The sequence below is a fragment of the Haliotis rufescens genome, unplaced genomic scaffold (genome assembly GCF_023055435.1).
Source record: "Haliotis rufescens isolate VD_foot unplaced genomic scaffold, xgHalRufe1.0.p SCAF_15, whole genome shotgun sequence".
NCBI classification, from domain to species: Eukaryota; Metazoa; Mollusca; class Gastropoda; order Lepetellida; family Haliotidae; genus Haliotis; species Haliotis rufescens.
This window is the reverse complement of record NW_025963835.1, coordinates 8,301,435-8,319,394: the sequence shown is the minus strand read 5'-3', so window position 1 is coordinate 8,319,394 and position 17,960 is coordinate 8,301,435. Positions and strand designations below refer to the sequence as shown.

The 17,960-nt window shown below is 40.5% G+C and overlaps 1 protein-coding gene across 2 annotated transcripts in view; it reads right to left on the bottom strand.

Moving 5' to 3' along the window:
* LOC124125455 (acyl-CoA dehydrogenase family member 11-like) overlaps positions 1–17,960 on the bottom strand; it is a 47,513-nt gene that overhangs the window by 7,700 nt on the left and 21,853 nt on the right. Inside the window, exons 9-11 of one of the 2 annotated variants that reach the window (XM_046488774.2) lie at positions 17,040–17,180; positions 5,093–5,185; positions 4,744–4,937 (exon numbers count right to left, since the gene is read on the bottom strand). In XM_046488774.2, coding sequence (XP_046344730.1) covers positions 4,782–4,937; positions 5,093–5,185; positions 17,040–17,180 — 390 coding nt within the window. In that variant the 3' untranslated portion in view covers positions 4,744–4,781. Of the gene's footprint in view, positions 1–4,743; positions 4,938–5,092; positions 5,186–17,039; positions 17,181–17,960 lie in introns of those variants that run through there. The other variant, XM_046488773.2, reaches the window with a different exon arrangement.

The following is a 17,960-nucleotide window of genomic DNA, read 5'->3' as shown; positions in this document are numbered from 1 at the left end:
AGATAGACAGTACATGCACAACACAAATACAGGATATTGGTTGTGCCTTCCCAGATAGAAAGTACCTACACAACACAAATACAGGATATTGGTTGTGCCTTCCCAGATAGACAGTACCTACACAACACAAATACAGGATATTGGTTGTGCCTTCCCAGATAGAAAGTACCTACACAACACAAATACAGGATGTTGGTTGTGCCTTCCCAGATAGACAGTACCTACACAACACAAATACAGGATATTGGTTGTGCCTTCCCAGATAGACAGTACCTACACAACACAAATACAGGATGTTGGTTGTGCCTTCCCAGATAGACAGTACATGCACAACACAAATACAGGATATTGGTTGTGCCTTCCCAGATAGAAAGTACCTACACAACACAAATACAGGATGTTGGTTGTGCCTTCCCAGATAGACAGTACCTACACAACACAAATACAGGATGTTGGTTGTGCCTTCCCAGATAGACAGTACATGCACAACACAAATACAGGATGTTGGTTGTGCCTTCCCAGATAGACAGTAACTATACAACACAAATACAGGATGTTGGTTGTGCCTTCCCAGATAGACAGTACATGCACAACACAAATACAGGATATTGGTTGTGCCTTCCCAGATAGAAAGTACCTACACAACACAAATACAGGATGTTGGTTGTGCCTTCCCAGATAGACAGTACATGCACAACACAAATACAGGATATTGGTTGTGCCTTCCCAGATAGACAGCACCTACACAACACAAATACAGGATATTGGTTGTGCCCTCCCAGATAGACCGTACATGCACAACACAAATACAGGCCTAGGATATTGGTTGTGCCCTCCCGGATAGACAGCACCTACACAACACAAATACAGGATGTTGGTTGTGCCTTCCCAGATAGACAGTACATGCACAACACAAATACAGGATATTGTTTGTGCCTTCCAAGATAGAAAGTACCTACACAACACAAATACAGGATATTGGTTGTGCCTTCCCAGATAGACAGTACCTACACAACACAAATACAGGATGTTGGTTGTGCCTTCCCAGATAGACAGTACCTACACAACACAAATACAGGATGTTGGTTGTGCCTTCCCAGATAGACAGTACCTACACAACACAAATACAGGATGTTGGTTGTGCCTTCCCAGATAGAAAGTACCTACACAACACAAATACAGGATGTTGGTTGTGCCCATCCAGATAGAAAGTACCTACACAACACAAATACAGGATGTTGGTTGTGCCTTCCCAGATAGAAAGTACCTACACAACACAAATACAGGATATTGGTTGTGCCTTCCCAGATAGAAAGTACCTACACAACACAAATACAGGATGTTGGTTGTGCCTTCCCAGATAGACAGTACCTACACAACACAAATACAGGATATTGGTTGTGCCCTTCCAGACAGACAGTACCCACAAAACAAAAATACAGGATGTTGGTTGTGCCTTACCAGAAAGACAGTAACTACACAACACAAATACAGGATGTTGGTTGTGCCCATCCAGACAGACAGTACCTACACAACACAAATACAGGATGTTGGTTGTGCCCTCCCAGATAGACAGTACCTACACAACACACATACAGGATATTGGTTGTGTCCTCCCAGATAGACAGCACCTACACAACACAAATACAGGATGTTGGTTGTGCCTTCCCAGATAGAAAGTACCTACACAACACAAATACAGGATGTTGGTTGTGCCTTCCCAGATAGACAGTGCCTACACAACACAAATACAGGATGTTGGTTGTGCCTTCCCAGATAGACAGCACCTACACAACACAAATACAGGATATTGTTTGTGCCTTCCCAGATAGACAGCACCTACACAACACAAATACAGGATGTTGGTTGTGCCTTCCCAGATAGACAGCACCTACACAACACAAATACAGGATGTTGGTTGTGCCCTCCCAGATAGACAGCACCTACACAACACAAATACAGGATATTGGTTGTGCCTTCCCAGATAGACAGTACATGCACAACACAAATACAGGCCTAGGATATTGGTTGTGCCCTCCCGGATAGACAGCACCTACACAACACAAATACAGGATATTGGTTGTGCCTTCCCAGATAGACAGTACATGCACAACACAAATACAGGATATTGGTTGTGCCTTCCCAGATAGACAGTACATGCACAACACAAATACAGGCCTAGGATATTGGTTGTGCCCTCCCGGATAGACAGCACCTACACAACACAAATACAGGATGTTGGTTGTGCCTTCCCAGATAGACAGTACATGCACAACACAAATACAGGATATTGGTTGTGCCTTCCCAGATAGAAAGTACCTACACAACACAAATACAGGATATTGGTTGTGCCTTCCCAGATAGACAGCACCTACACAACACAAATACAGGATATTGTTTGTGCCTTCCCAGATAGACAGCACCTACACAACACAAATACAGGATGTTGGTTGTGCCCTCCCAGATAGACAGCACCTACACAACACAAATACAGGATATTGGTTGTGCCTTCCCAGATAGACAGTACATGCACAACACAAATACAGGCCTAGGATATTGGTTGTGCCCTCCCGGATAGACAGCACCTACACAACACAAATACAGGATATTGGTTGTGCCTTCCCAGATAGACAGTACATGCACAACACAAATACAGGATATTGGTTGTGCCTTCCCAGATAGACAGTACATGCACAACACAAATACAGGCCTAGGATATTGGTTGTGCCCTCCCGGATAGACAGCACCTACACAACACAAATACAGGATATTGGTTGTGCCTTCCCAGATAGACAGTACATGCACAACACAAATACAGGATATTGGTTGTGCCTTCCCAGATAGAAAGTACCTACACAACACAAATACAGGATATTGGTTGTGCCTTCCCAGATAGACAGTACCTACACAACACAAATACAGGATATTGGTTGTGCCTTCCCAGATAGAAAGTACCTACACAACACAAATACAGGATGTTGGTTGTGCCTTCCCAGATAGACAGTACCTACACAACACAAATACAGGATATTGGTTGTGCCTTCCCAGATAGACAGTACATGCACAACACAAATACAGGATATTGGTTGTGCCTTCCCAGATAGACAGTAACTACACAACACAAATACAGGATGTTGGTTGTGCCTTCCCAGATAGACAGTACATGCACAACACAAATACAGGATATTGGTTGTGCCTTCCCAGATAGAAAGTACCTACACAACACAAATACAGGATGTTGGTTGTGCCTTCCCAGATAGACAGTACATGCACAACACAAATACAGGATATTGGTTGTGCCTTCCCAGATAGAAAGTACCTACACAACACAAATACAGGATATTGGTTGTGCCCTCCCGGATAGACAGCACCTACACAACACAAATACAGGATATTGTTTGTGTCTTCCCAGATAGACAGTACATGCACAACACAAATACAGGATATTGGTTGTGCCTTCCCAGATAGAAAGTACCTACACAACACAAATACAGGATATTGGTTGTGCCTTCCCAGATAGACAGTACCTACACAACACAAATACAGGATATTGGTTGTGCCTTCCCAGATAGAAAGTACCTACACAACACAAATACAGGATGTTGGTTGTGCCTTCCCAGATAGACAGTACCTACACAACACAAATACAGGATATTGGTTGTGCCTTCCCAGATAGACAGTACCTACACAACACAAATACAGGATGTTGGTTGTGCCTTCCCAGATAGACAGTACATGCACAACACAAATACAGGATATTGGTTGTGCCTTCCCAGATAGAAAGTACCTACACAACACAAATACAGGATGTTGGTTGTGCCTTCCCAGATAGACAATACCTACACAACACAAATACAGGATGTTGGTTGTGCCTTCCCAGATAGACAGTACATGCACAACACAAATACAGGATGTTGGTTGTGCCTTCCCAGATAGACAGTAACTACACAACACAAATACAGGATGTTGGTTGTGACTTCCCAGATAGACAGTACATGCACAACACAAATACAGGATATTGGTTGTGCCCTCCCAGATAGAAAGTACCTACACAACACAAATACAGGATGTTGGTTGTGCCTTCCCAGATAGACAGTACATGCACAACACAAATACAGGATATTGGTTGTGCCTTCCCAGATAGACAGCACCTACACAACACAAATACAGGATATTGGTTGTGCCCTCCCAGATAGACCGTACATGCACAACACAAATACAGGCCTAGGATATTGGTTGTGCCCTCCCGGATAGACAGCACCTACACAACACAAATACAGGATGTTGGTTGTGCCTTCCCAGATAGACAGTACATGCACAACACAAATACAGGATATTGTTTGTGCCTTCCCAGATAGAAAGTACCTACACAACACAAATACAGGATGTTGGTTGTGCCTTCCCAGATAGACAGTACCTACACAACACAAATACAGGATGTTGGTTGTGCCTTCCCAGATAGAAAGTACCTACACAACACAAATACAGGATGTTGGTTGTGCCTTCCCAGCTAGACAGTACATGCACAACACAAATACAGGATGTTTGTGGTGCCTTCCCAGACAGACAGTACCTACACAACACAAATACAGGATGTTGGTTGTGCCTTCCCAGATAGACAGTACATGCACAACACAAATACAGGATGTTGGTTGTGCCTTCCCAGATAGAAAGTACCTACACAACACAAATACAGGATGTTGGTTGTGCCTTCCCAGATAGACAGTACATGCACAACACAAATACAGGATGTTTGTGGTGCCTTCCCAGACAGACAGTACCTACACAACACAAATACAGGATGTTGGTTGTGCCTTCCCAGATAGACAGTACATGCACAACACAAATACAGGATGTTGGTTGTGCCTTCCCAGATAGAAAGTACCTACACAACACAAATACAGGATGTTTGTGGTGCCTTCCCAGATAGACAGTACCTACACAACATAAATACAGGATATTGGTTGTGCCTTCCCAGATAGACAGCACCTACACAACACAAATACAGGATGCAGTTCAACAATCACCCGCACTGTAGAGATGGGATCAGTTGGGAATCATTAACCAATACGTTCTGGGGACATATTTATACCTGTGCATCTCGCAACATCCCGGGCAGACCTGTGTCCTCAATGTACCCTTGACCTCCGAAACACTCCAGGCCCTCTGACGTGACGGACATCGCCTGCAACACAATCCCCCGATTGTCACAGACACTATGTTCATCACTCGTGAATACTTCAGCTATGTGGTGTTGTTGCTATCAAACAATGAATAAGCCACAGCCTGGTTCCAGTGAGAAAATCCTCCAGTGCTCAGATCAACTCCAATTACAGCAGCATGTTGTATCACATGAGCAGTCTACACATTGCACCAGGCAAATGGATGCTTCATGCAAACTTCATTTGTTAAAATTGTGCAAACTGATTTCAATAATCAATAAAAGTTGATTTTTTTTACCAGCGAATAACAACACTGTGGTAAAATATGACGAGAGAAAATGAAAATAAAGATGGTGAAAACTGACAGCAATATTCAGTAAGTGTAAAGGTCACCGGATGTGATGTCACAGATAGGCGTAGCCTGCTGATGATCTTTCGTTTACAGCACATTTTGAAATATTTTGAGTATCTTTTGTTTGAACTTTTGTAAGGACCACCATTTGATGTTACACGGAATATAGAGGTATATGAGTCATGTATCTGTGATGTACATGTTGATGAGTGAGTGAGTGAGTGAATATGACTTTACGCCGTTTTTAGCAATATTCAAGCAATATCACGGCGGGGGACACCAGAAATGGGCTTCACACATACATGTTGATGAGTTTGTTTTCATTCTAATAATTGTGTCCTACAGAATGTGACTATATATATCATTGATCAGCAATGATCACCCTCCACAACAGGTGCGCAAAAGTAAGCGCGACAAATGTGTTTCGAAATAACATTAATGCTTTCCTGAAAATCATAACAACACTTAGACAACAATGTGCATAGACAACACATAGACATCAATGTCCATAGACAACACATAGACATCAACGTGCATAGACAACACATAGACATCAATGTGCATAGACAACACATAGACATCAATGTGCATAGACAACACATAGACATCAATGTGCATAGACAACACATAGACATCAATGTGCATAGACAACACATAGACATCAATGTCCATAGACATCAATGTGCATACACAACACATAGACATCAACGTGCATAGACAACACATAGACATCAATGTGCATAGACAACACATAGACATCAATGTGCATAGACAACACATAGACATCAATGTGCATAGACAACACATAGACACCAATGTGCATAGACAACACATAGACATCAATGTGCATAGACAACACATAGACAACACATAGACATCAACGTGCATAGACAACACATAGACATCAATGTGCATAGACAACACATAGACATCAACGTGCATAGACATCAACGTGCATAGACAACACATAGACATCAATGTGCATAGACAACACATAGACATCAATGTGCATAGACAACATATAGACATCAATGTCCATAGACATCAATGTGCATAGACAACACATAGACAACACATAGACATCAATGTGCATAGACAACACATAGACACCAATGTGCATAGACAACACATAGACATCAATGTGCATAGACAACACATAGACATCAATGTGCATAGACAACACATAGACATCAATGTGCATAGACAACACATAGACATCAATGTGCATAGACAACACATAGACATCAACGTGCATAGACAACACATAGACATCAATGTCCATAGACATCAATGTGCATACACAACACATAGACATCAATGTGCATAGACAACACATAGACAACACATAGACATCAATGTGCATAGACAACACATAGACATCAATGTGCATAGACAACAAATAGACATCAATGTGCATAGACTACACATAGACATCAACGTGCTTAGACATCAATGTGCATAGACAACACATAGACATCAATGTGCATAGACAACACATAGACATCAACGTGCATAGACAACACATAGACATCAACGTGCATAGACAACACATAGACATCAATGTGCATAGACAACACATAGACATCAACGTGCATAGACAACACATAGACATCAATGTCCATAGACATCAATGTGCATACACAACACATAGACATCAACGTGCATAGACAACACATAGACATCAATGTGCATAGACAACACATAGACATCAATGTGCATAGACAACCCATAGACATCAATGTGCATAGACAACACATAGACATCAATGTGCATAGACAACACATAGACATCAATGTCCATAGACATCAATGTGCATACACAACACATAGACATCAACGTGCATAGACAACACATAGACATCAATGTGCATAGACAACACATAGACATCAATGTGCATAGACAACACATAGACATCAACGTGCATAGACAACACATAGACATCAATGTGCATAGACAACACATAGACATCAACGTGCATAGACATCAACGTGCATAGACAACACATAGACATCAACGTGCATAGACATCAACGTGCATAGACAACACATAGACATCAATGTGCATAGACAACACATAGACATCAATGTGCATAGACAACACATAGACATCAATGTCCATAAACAACACATAGACATCAATGTGCATAGACAACACATAGAATCAATGTGCATAGACAACACATAGACATCAATGTGCATAGACAACACATAGACATCAACGTGCATAGACAACACATAGACATCAACGTGCATAGACATCAACGTGCATAGACAACACATAGACATCAACGTGCATAGACATCAACGTGCATAGACAACACATAGACATCAATGTGCATAGACAACACATAGACATCAATGTGCATAGACAACACATAGACATCAATGTCCATAGACAACACATAGACATCAATGTGCATAGACAACACATAGAAATCAATGTGCATAGACAACACATAGACATCAATGTGCATAGACAACACATAGACATCAATGTGCATAGACAACACATAGACATCAACGTGCATAGACAACACATAGACATCAATGTGCATAGACAACACACAGACATCAACGTGCATAGACAACACATAGACATCAATGTGCATAGACAACACATAGACAACACATAGACATCAATGTGCATAGACAACACATAGACATCAATGTGCATAGACAACACATAGACATCAATGTGCATAGACAACACATAGACATCAATGTGCATAGACAACACATAGACATCAACGTGCATAGACAACACATAGACATCAACGTGCATAGACAACACATAGACATCAATGTGCATAGACAACACATAGACATCAATGTGCATAGACAACACATAGACAACACATAGATATCAATGTGCATAGACAACACATAGACATCAGTGTGCATAGACAACACATAGACATCAATGTGCATAGACAACACATAGACATCAATGTGCATAGACAACACATAGACATCAACGTGCATAGACAACACATAGACATCAATGTGCATAGACAACACATAGACATCAACGTGCATAGACATCAATGTGCATAGACAACACATAGACATCAATGTGCATAGACAACACATAGACATCAACGTGCATAGACAACACATAGACATCAATGTGCATAGACAACACATAGACGTCAACGTGCATAGACATCAACCTTGCATAGACAACACATAGACATCAATGTGCATAGACAACACATAGACATCAATGTGCATAGACAACACATAGACATCAATGTCCATAGACAACACATAGACAACACATAGACATCAACGTGCATAGACAACACATAGACATCAATGTGCATAGACAACACATAGACATCAACGTGCATAGACATCAATGTGCATAGACAACACATAGACATCAATGTGCATAGACAACACATAGACATCAATGTGCATAGACAACACATAGACATCAATGTGCATAGACAAAACATAGACATCAATGTCCATAGACAACACATAGACATCAATGTGCATAGACAACACATAGACATCAATGTGCATAGACAACACATAGACATCAACGTGCATAGACAACACATAGACATCAATGTGCATAGACAACACACAGACATCAACATGCATAGACAACACATAGACATCAATGTGCATAGACAACACATAGACAACACATAGACATCAATGTGCATAGACAACACATAGACATCAATGTGCATAGACAACAAATAGACATCAATGTGCATAGACTACACATAGACATCAACGTGCTTAGACATCAATGTGCATAGACAACACATAGACATCAATGTGCATAGACAACACATAGACATCAACGTGCATAGACAACACATAGACATCAACGTGCATAGACAACACATAGACATCAATGTGCATAGACAACACATAGACATCAACGTGCATAGACAACACATAGACATCAATGTCCATAGACATCAATGTGCATACACAACACATAGACATCAACGTGCATAGACAACACATAGACATCAATGTGCATAGACAACACATAGACATCAATGTGCATAGACAACACATAGACATCAACGTGCATAGACAACACATAGACATCAATGTGCATAGACAACACATAGACATCAACGTGCATAGACATCAACGTGCATAGACAACACATAGACATCAACGTGCATAGACATCAACGTGCATAGACAACACATAGACATCAATGTGCATAGACAACACATAGACATCAATGTGCATAGACAACACATAGACATCAATGTGCATAGACAACACATAGACATCAATGTGCATAGACAACACATAGGCATCAGTGTGCATAGACAACACATAGACATCAATGTGCATAGACAACACATAGACATCAATGTGCATAGACAAGACATAGTCATCAACGTGCATAGACAACACATAGACATCAACGTGCATAGACAACACATAGACATCAATGTGCATAGATAACACATAGACATCAACGTGCATAGACATCAATGTGCATAGACAACACATAGACATCAATGTGCATAGACAACACATAGACATCAATGTGCATAGACATCAACGTGCATAGACAACACATAGACATCAATGTGCATAGACAACACATAGACGTCAATGTGCATAGACAACACATAGACATCAATGTCCATAGACAACACATAGACATCAATGTGCATAGACAACACATAGACATCAATGTGCATAGACAACACATAGACATCAATGTGCATAGACAACACATAGACATCAATGTGCATAGACAACACATAGACATCAATGTGCATAGACAACACATAGACATCAATGTGCATAGACAACACATAGACATCAACGTGCATAGACAACAAATATAGACATCAACGTGCATAGACATCAATGTGCATAGACAACACATAGACATCAATGTGCATAGACAACACATAGACATCAACGTGCATAGACAACACATAGACATCAATGTGCATGGACAACACATAGACATCAATGTGCATAGACAACACATAGACATCAATGTGCATAGACAACACATAGACAACACATAGACATCAATGTGCATAGACAACACATAGACATCAATGTGCATAGACAACATATAGACATCAATGTGCATAGACAACACATAGTCATCAACGTGAATAGACAACACATAGACATCAATGTAGTTAGACAACACATAGACATCAATGTGCATAGACAACACATAGACATCAATGTGCATAGACAACACATAGACATCAATGTGCATAGACAACACATAGACATCAATGTGCATAGACAACACATAGACATAAATGTGCATAGACAACACATAGACATCAACGTGCATAGACAACACATAGACATTAATGTGCATGGACAACACATAGACAACACATAGACATCAATGTGCATAGACAACACATAGATATCAATGTGCATAGACAACACATAGACAACACATAGACATCAATGTGCATAGACAACACATAGACATCAATGTGCATAGACAACACATAGACATCAATGTGCATAGACAACACATAGACATAAATGTGCATAGACAACACATAGACATCAACGTGCATAGACAACACATAGACATTAATGTGCATGGACAACACATAGACAACACATAGACATCAATGTGCATAGACAACACATAGACATCAATGTGCATAGACAACACATAGACATCAATGTGCATAGACAACACATAGACATCAATGTGCATAGACAACACATAGACATCAACGTGCATAGACAACACATAGACATCAATGTGCATAGACAACACATAGACAACACATAGACATCAATGTGCATAGACAACACATAGACATCAATGTGCATAGACAACATATAGACATCAATGTGCATAGACAACACATAGTCATCAACGTGAATAGACAACACATAGACATCAATGTACATAGACAACACATAGAAATCAATGTGCATAGACAACACATAGACATCAATGTGCATGGAGAACACAGACAACACATAGACATCAACGTGCATAGACAACACATAGACATCAATGTGCATAGACAACACATAGACATCAATGTGCATGGAGAACACAGACAACACATAGACATCAATGTACATAGACAACACATAGACATCAATGTGCATAGACAACACATAGACATCAATGTACATAGACAACACATAGACATCAATGTTCATAGACAACACATAGACATCAATGTGCATAGACAACACATAGACATCAACGTGCATAGAGAACACATAGACATCAATGTGCATAGACAACACATAGACATCAATGTGCATGGACAACACATAGACAACACATAGACAACACATAGACATCAATGTACATAGACAACACATAGACATCAATGTGCATAGACAACATATAGACAACACATAGACAACACATAGACATCAATGTGCATAGACAACACATAGACATCAATGTACATAGAAAACACATAGACAACACATAGACAACACATAGACATCAATGTACATAGACAACACATAGACAACACATAGACATCTATGTCAATAGACAACACATGGACATCAATGTACATAGACAACACATAGACATCAATGTGCATAGACAACACATAGTCATCAATGTGCATAGACAACACATAGACAACACATAGACATCAATGTGCATAGACAACACATAGACATCAATGTGCATAGACAACACATAGACATCAACGTGCATAGACAACACATAGACATCAATGTCCATAGACATCAATGTGCATACACAACACATAGACATCAACGTGCATAGACAACACATAGACATCAATGTGCATAGACAACACATAGACATCAATGTGCATAGACAACACATAGACATCAACGTGCATAGACAACACATAGACATCAATGTGCATAGACAACACATAGACATCAACGTGCATAGACATCAACGTGCATAGACAACACATAGACATCAACGTGCATAGACATCAACGTGCATAGACAACACATAGACATCAATGTGCATAGACAACACATAGACATCAATGTGCATAGACAACACATAGACATCAATGTGCATAGACAACACATAGACATCAATGTGCATAGACAACACATAGGCATCAGTGTGCATAGACAACACATAGACATCAATGTGCATAGACAACACATAGACATCAATGTGCATAGACAAGACATAGTCATCAACGTGCATAGACAACACATAGACATCAACGTGCATAGACAACACATAGACATCAATGTGCATAGATAACACATAGACATCAACGTGCATAGACATCAATGTGCATAGACAACACATAGACATCAATGTGCATAGACAACACATAGACATCAATGTGCATAGACATCAACGTGCATAGACAACACATAGACATCAATGTGCATAGACAACACATAGACGTCAATGTGCATAGACAACACATAGACATCAATGTCCATAGACAACACATAGACATCAATGTGCATAGACAACACATAGACATCAATGTGCATAGACAACACATAGACATCAATGTGCATAGACAACACATAGACATCAATGTGCATAGACAACACATAGACATCAATGTGCATAGACAACACATAGACATCAATGTGCATAGACAACACATAGACATCAACGTGCATAGACAACAAATATAGACATCAACGTGCATAGACATCAATGTGCATAGACAACACATAGACATCAATGTGCATAGACAACACATAGACATCAACGTGCATAGACAACACATAGACATCAATGTGCATGGACAACACATAGACATCAATGTGCATAGACAACACATAGACATCAATGTGCATAGACAACACATAGACAACACATAGACATCAATGTGCATAGACAACACATAGACATCAATGTGCATAGACAACATATAGACATCAATGTGCATAGACAACACATAGTCATCAACGTGAATAGACAACACATAGACATCAATGTAGTTAGACAACACATAGACATCAATGTGCATAGACAACACATAGACATCAATGTGCATAGACAACACATAGACATCAATGTGCATAGACAACACATAGACATCAATGTGCATAGACAACACATAGACATAAATGTGCATAGACAACACATAGACATCAACGTGCATAGACAACACATAGACATTAATGTGCATGGACAACACATAGACAACACATAGACATCAATGTGCATAGACAACACATAGATATCAATGTGCATAGACAACACATAGACAACACATAGACATCAATGTGCATAGACAACACATAGACATCAATGTGCATAGACAACACATAGACATCAATGTGCATAGACAACACATAGACATAAATGTGCATAGACAACACATAGACATCAACGTGCATAGACAACACATAGACATTAATGTGCATGGACAACACATAGACAACACATAGACATCAATGTGCATAGACAACACATAGACATCAATGTGCATAGACAACACATAGACATCAATGTGCATAGACAACACATAGACATCAATGTGCATAGACAACACATAGACATCAACGTGCATAGACAACACATAGACATCAATGTGCATAGACAACACATAGACAACACATAGACATCAATGTGCATAGACAACACATAGACATCAATGTGCATAGACAACATATAGACATCAATGTGCATAGACAACACATAGTCATCAACGTGAATAGACAACACATAGACATCAATGTACATAGACAACACATAGAAATCAATGTGCATAGACAACACATAGACATCAATGTGCATGGAGAACACAGACAACACATAGACATCAACGTGCATAGACAACACATAGACATCAATGTGCATAGACAACACATAGACATCAATGTGCATGGAGAACACAGACAACACATAGACATCAATGTACATAGACAACACATAGACATCAATGTGCATCGACAACACATAGACATCAATGTACATAGACAACACATAGACATCAATGTTCATAGACAACACATAGACATCAATGTGCATAGACAACACATAGACATCAACGTGCATAGAGAACACATAGACATCAATGTGCATAGACAACACATAGACATCAATGTGCATGGACAACACATAGACAACACATAGACAACACATAGACATCAATGTACATAGACAACACATAGACATCAATGTGCATAGACAACATATAGACAACACATAGACAACACATAGACATCAATGTGCATAGACAACACATAGACATCAATGTACATAGAAAACACATACACAACACATAGACAACACATAGACATCAATGTACATAGACAACACATAGACAACACATAGACATCTATGTCAATAGACAACACATGGACATCAATGTACATAGACAACACATAGACATCAATGTGCATAGACAACACATAGTCATCAATGTGCATAGACAACACATAGACAACACATAGACATCAATGTGCATAGACAACACATAGACATCAATGTACATAGCCAACACATAGACATCAATGTGCATAGACAACACATAGACATCAATGTGCATAGACAACACATAGACATCAATGTGCATAGACAACACATAGACATCAATGTGCATAGACAACACATAGACATCAATGTGCATAGACAACACATAGACACCAATGTGCATAGACAACACATAGACATCACATAGACATCAATGTGCATAGACAACACATAGACATCAATGTGCATAGACAACACATAGACATCAATGTGCATAGACAACACATAGACATCAATGTGCATAGACAACATATAGACATCAATGTGCATAGACAACACATAGACAACACAGAGACATCAATGTGCATAGACAACACATAGACATCACATAGACAACACATAGACATCAACGTGCATAGACAACACATAGACAACACAGAGACATCAACGTGCATAGACAACACATAGACAACACAGAGACATCAATGTGCATAGACAACACATAGACATCACATAGACAACACATAGACAACACATAGACATCAATGTGCATAGACAACACATAGACATCAATGTGCATAGACAACACATAGACATCAATGTGCATAGACAACACATAGACAACACATAGACATCAATGTGCACAGACAACACATAGACATCAACGTGCATAGACAACACATAGACATCAATGTGCATAGACAACACATAGACATCAATGTGCATAGACAACACATAGACATCAACGTGCATAGACAACACATAGACATCAATGTGGATTAGGGTTATGACTTCACTCACCTGTTTCCCTGTGTAAAGTTCAGTTAAGGGGGTCAGCAGTCTCATCAACTGTGTCTGTGGGTGGGGGTTATGACTTCACTCACCTGTTTCCCTGTGTAAAGTTTAGTTAAGGGGGTCAGAAGTCTCATCAACTGTGTCTGTGGGTGGGGGTTATGACTTCACTCACCTGTTTCCCTGTGTAAAGTTTAGTTAAGGGGGTCAGAAGTCTCATCAACTGTGTCTGTGGGTGGGGGTTATGACTTCACTCACCTGTTTCCCTGTGTAAAGTTTAGTTAAGGGGGTCAGAAGTCTCATCAACTGTGTCTGTGGGTGGGGGTTATGACTTCACTCACCTGTTTCCCTGTGTAAAGTTTAGTTAAGGGGGTCAGAAGTCTCATCAACTGTGTCTGTGGGTGGGGGTTATGACTTCACTCACCTGTTTCCCTGTGTAAAGTTTAGTTAAGGGGGTCAGAAGTCTCATCAACTGTGTCTGTGGGTGGGGGTTATGACTTCACTCACCTGTTTCCCTGTGTAAAGTTCAGTTAAGGGGGTCAGAAGTCTCATCAACTGTGTCTGTGGGTGGGGGGTATGACTTCACTCACCTGTTTCCCTGTGTAAAGTTCAGTTAAGGGGGTCAGAAGTCTCATCAACTGTGTCTGTGGGTGGGGGTTATGACTTCACTCACCTGTTTCCCTGTGTAAAGTTTAGTTAAGGGGGTCAGAAGTCTCATCAACTGTGTCTGTGGGTGGGGGTTATGACTTCACTCACCTGTTTCCCTGTGTAAAGTTTAGTTAAGGGGGTCAGAAGTCTCATCAACTGTGTCTGTGGGTGGGGGGTATGACTTCACTCACCTGTTTCCCTGTGTAAAGTTCAGTTAAGGGGGTCAGAAGTCTCATCAACTGTGTCTGTGGGTGGGGGTTATGACTTCACTCACCTGTTTCCCTGTGTAAAGTTTAGTTAAGGGGGTCAGAAGTCTCATCAACTGTGTCTGTGGGTGGGGGTTATGACTTCACTCACCTGTTTCCCTGTGTAAAGTTTAGTTAAGGGGGTCAGAAGTCTCATCAACTGTGTCTGTGGGTGGGGGGTATGACTTCACTCACCTGTTTCCCTGTGTAAAGTTTAGTTAAGGGGGTCAGAAGTCTCATCAACTGTGTCTGTGGGTGGGGGTTATGACTTCACTCACCTGTTTCCCTGTGTAAAGTTCAGTTAAGGGGGTCAGAAGTCTCATCAACTGTGTCTGTGGGTGGGGGTTATGACTTCACTCACCTGTTTCCCTGTGTAAAGTTTAGTTGAGGGGGTCAGAAGTCTCATCAACTGTGTCTGTGGGTGGGGGGTATGACTTCACTCACCTGTTTCCCTGTGTAAAGTTTAGTTAAGGGGGTCAGAAGTCTCATCAACTGTGTCTCCTCATCTGTGGCAATGCCGACATCATCCCGCCCCAGAAGTCGGGATACCTCCAATGTCAACAAGGTAGCTGCACGGGCTTCGACCTGGTGAGATGAAGATGATATGTACCTAATATGTCACTTCCATTGTGGTCTCCCACAGTGTGTGTAGACATATATGTAATGTGATGTCCCCCAGTGTGTGTAGACATATATGTAATGTGGTCTCCCCCAGTGTGTGTAGACATATATGTAGTGCGATCTCCCCCAGAGTGTGTGGACATATATGTAGTGTGATCTCCCACAGTGTGTGTAGACTTATATTTAGTGTGATCTCCTCCAGTGTGTGTAGACATATATGTAATGTGATGTCTCCCAGTGTGTGTAGACATATATGTAATGTGGTCTCCCCCAGTGTGTGTAGACATATATGTAGTGCGATCTACCCCAGAGTGTGTAGACATATATGTAGTGTGATCTCCCCCAGTGTGTGTAGACTTATATTTAGTGTGATCTCCCCCAGAGTGTGTAGACATATATTTACTGTGATCTCCCCCAGTGTGTGTAGACATATATTTACTGTGATCTCCCCCAGTGTGTGTAGACATATATGTAGTGCAATCTCCCCCAGTGTGTGTAGACATATATGTAGTGTGATCTCCCCCAGTGTGTGTAGACTTATATCTAGTGTGATCTCCCCAAGCGTTTGTAGACATATATGTCATGTGGTCTCCCCCAGTGTGTCTAGACATATATGTAGTGCAATCTCCCCCAGTGTGTGTAGACATATATGTAGTGTGATCTCCCCAAGCGTTTGTAGACTTATATCTAGTGTGATCTCCCCAAGCGTTTGTAGACATATATGTAATGTGGTCTCCCCCAGTG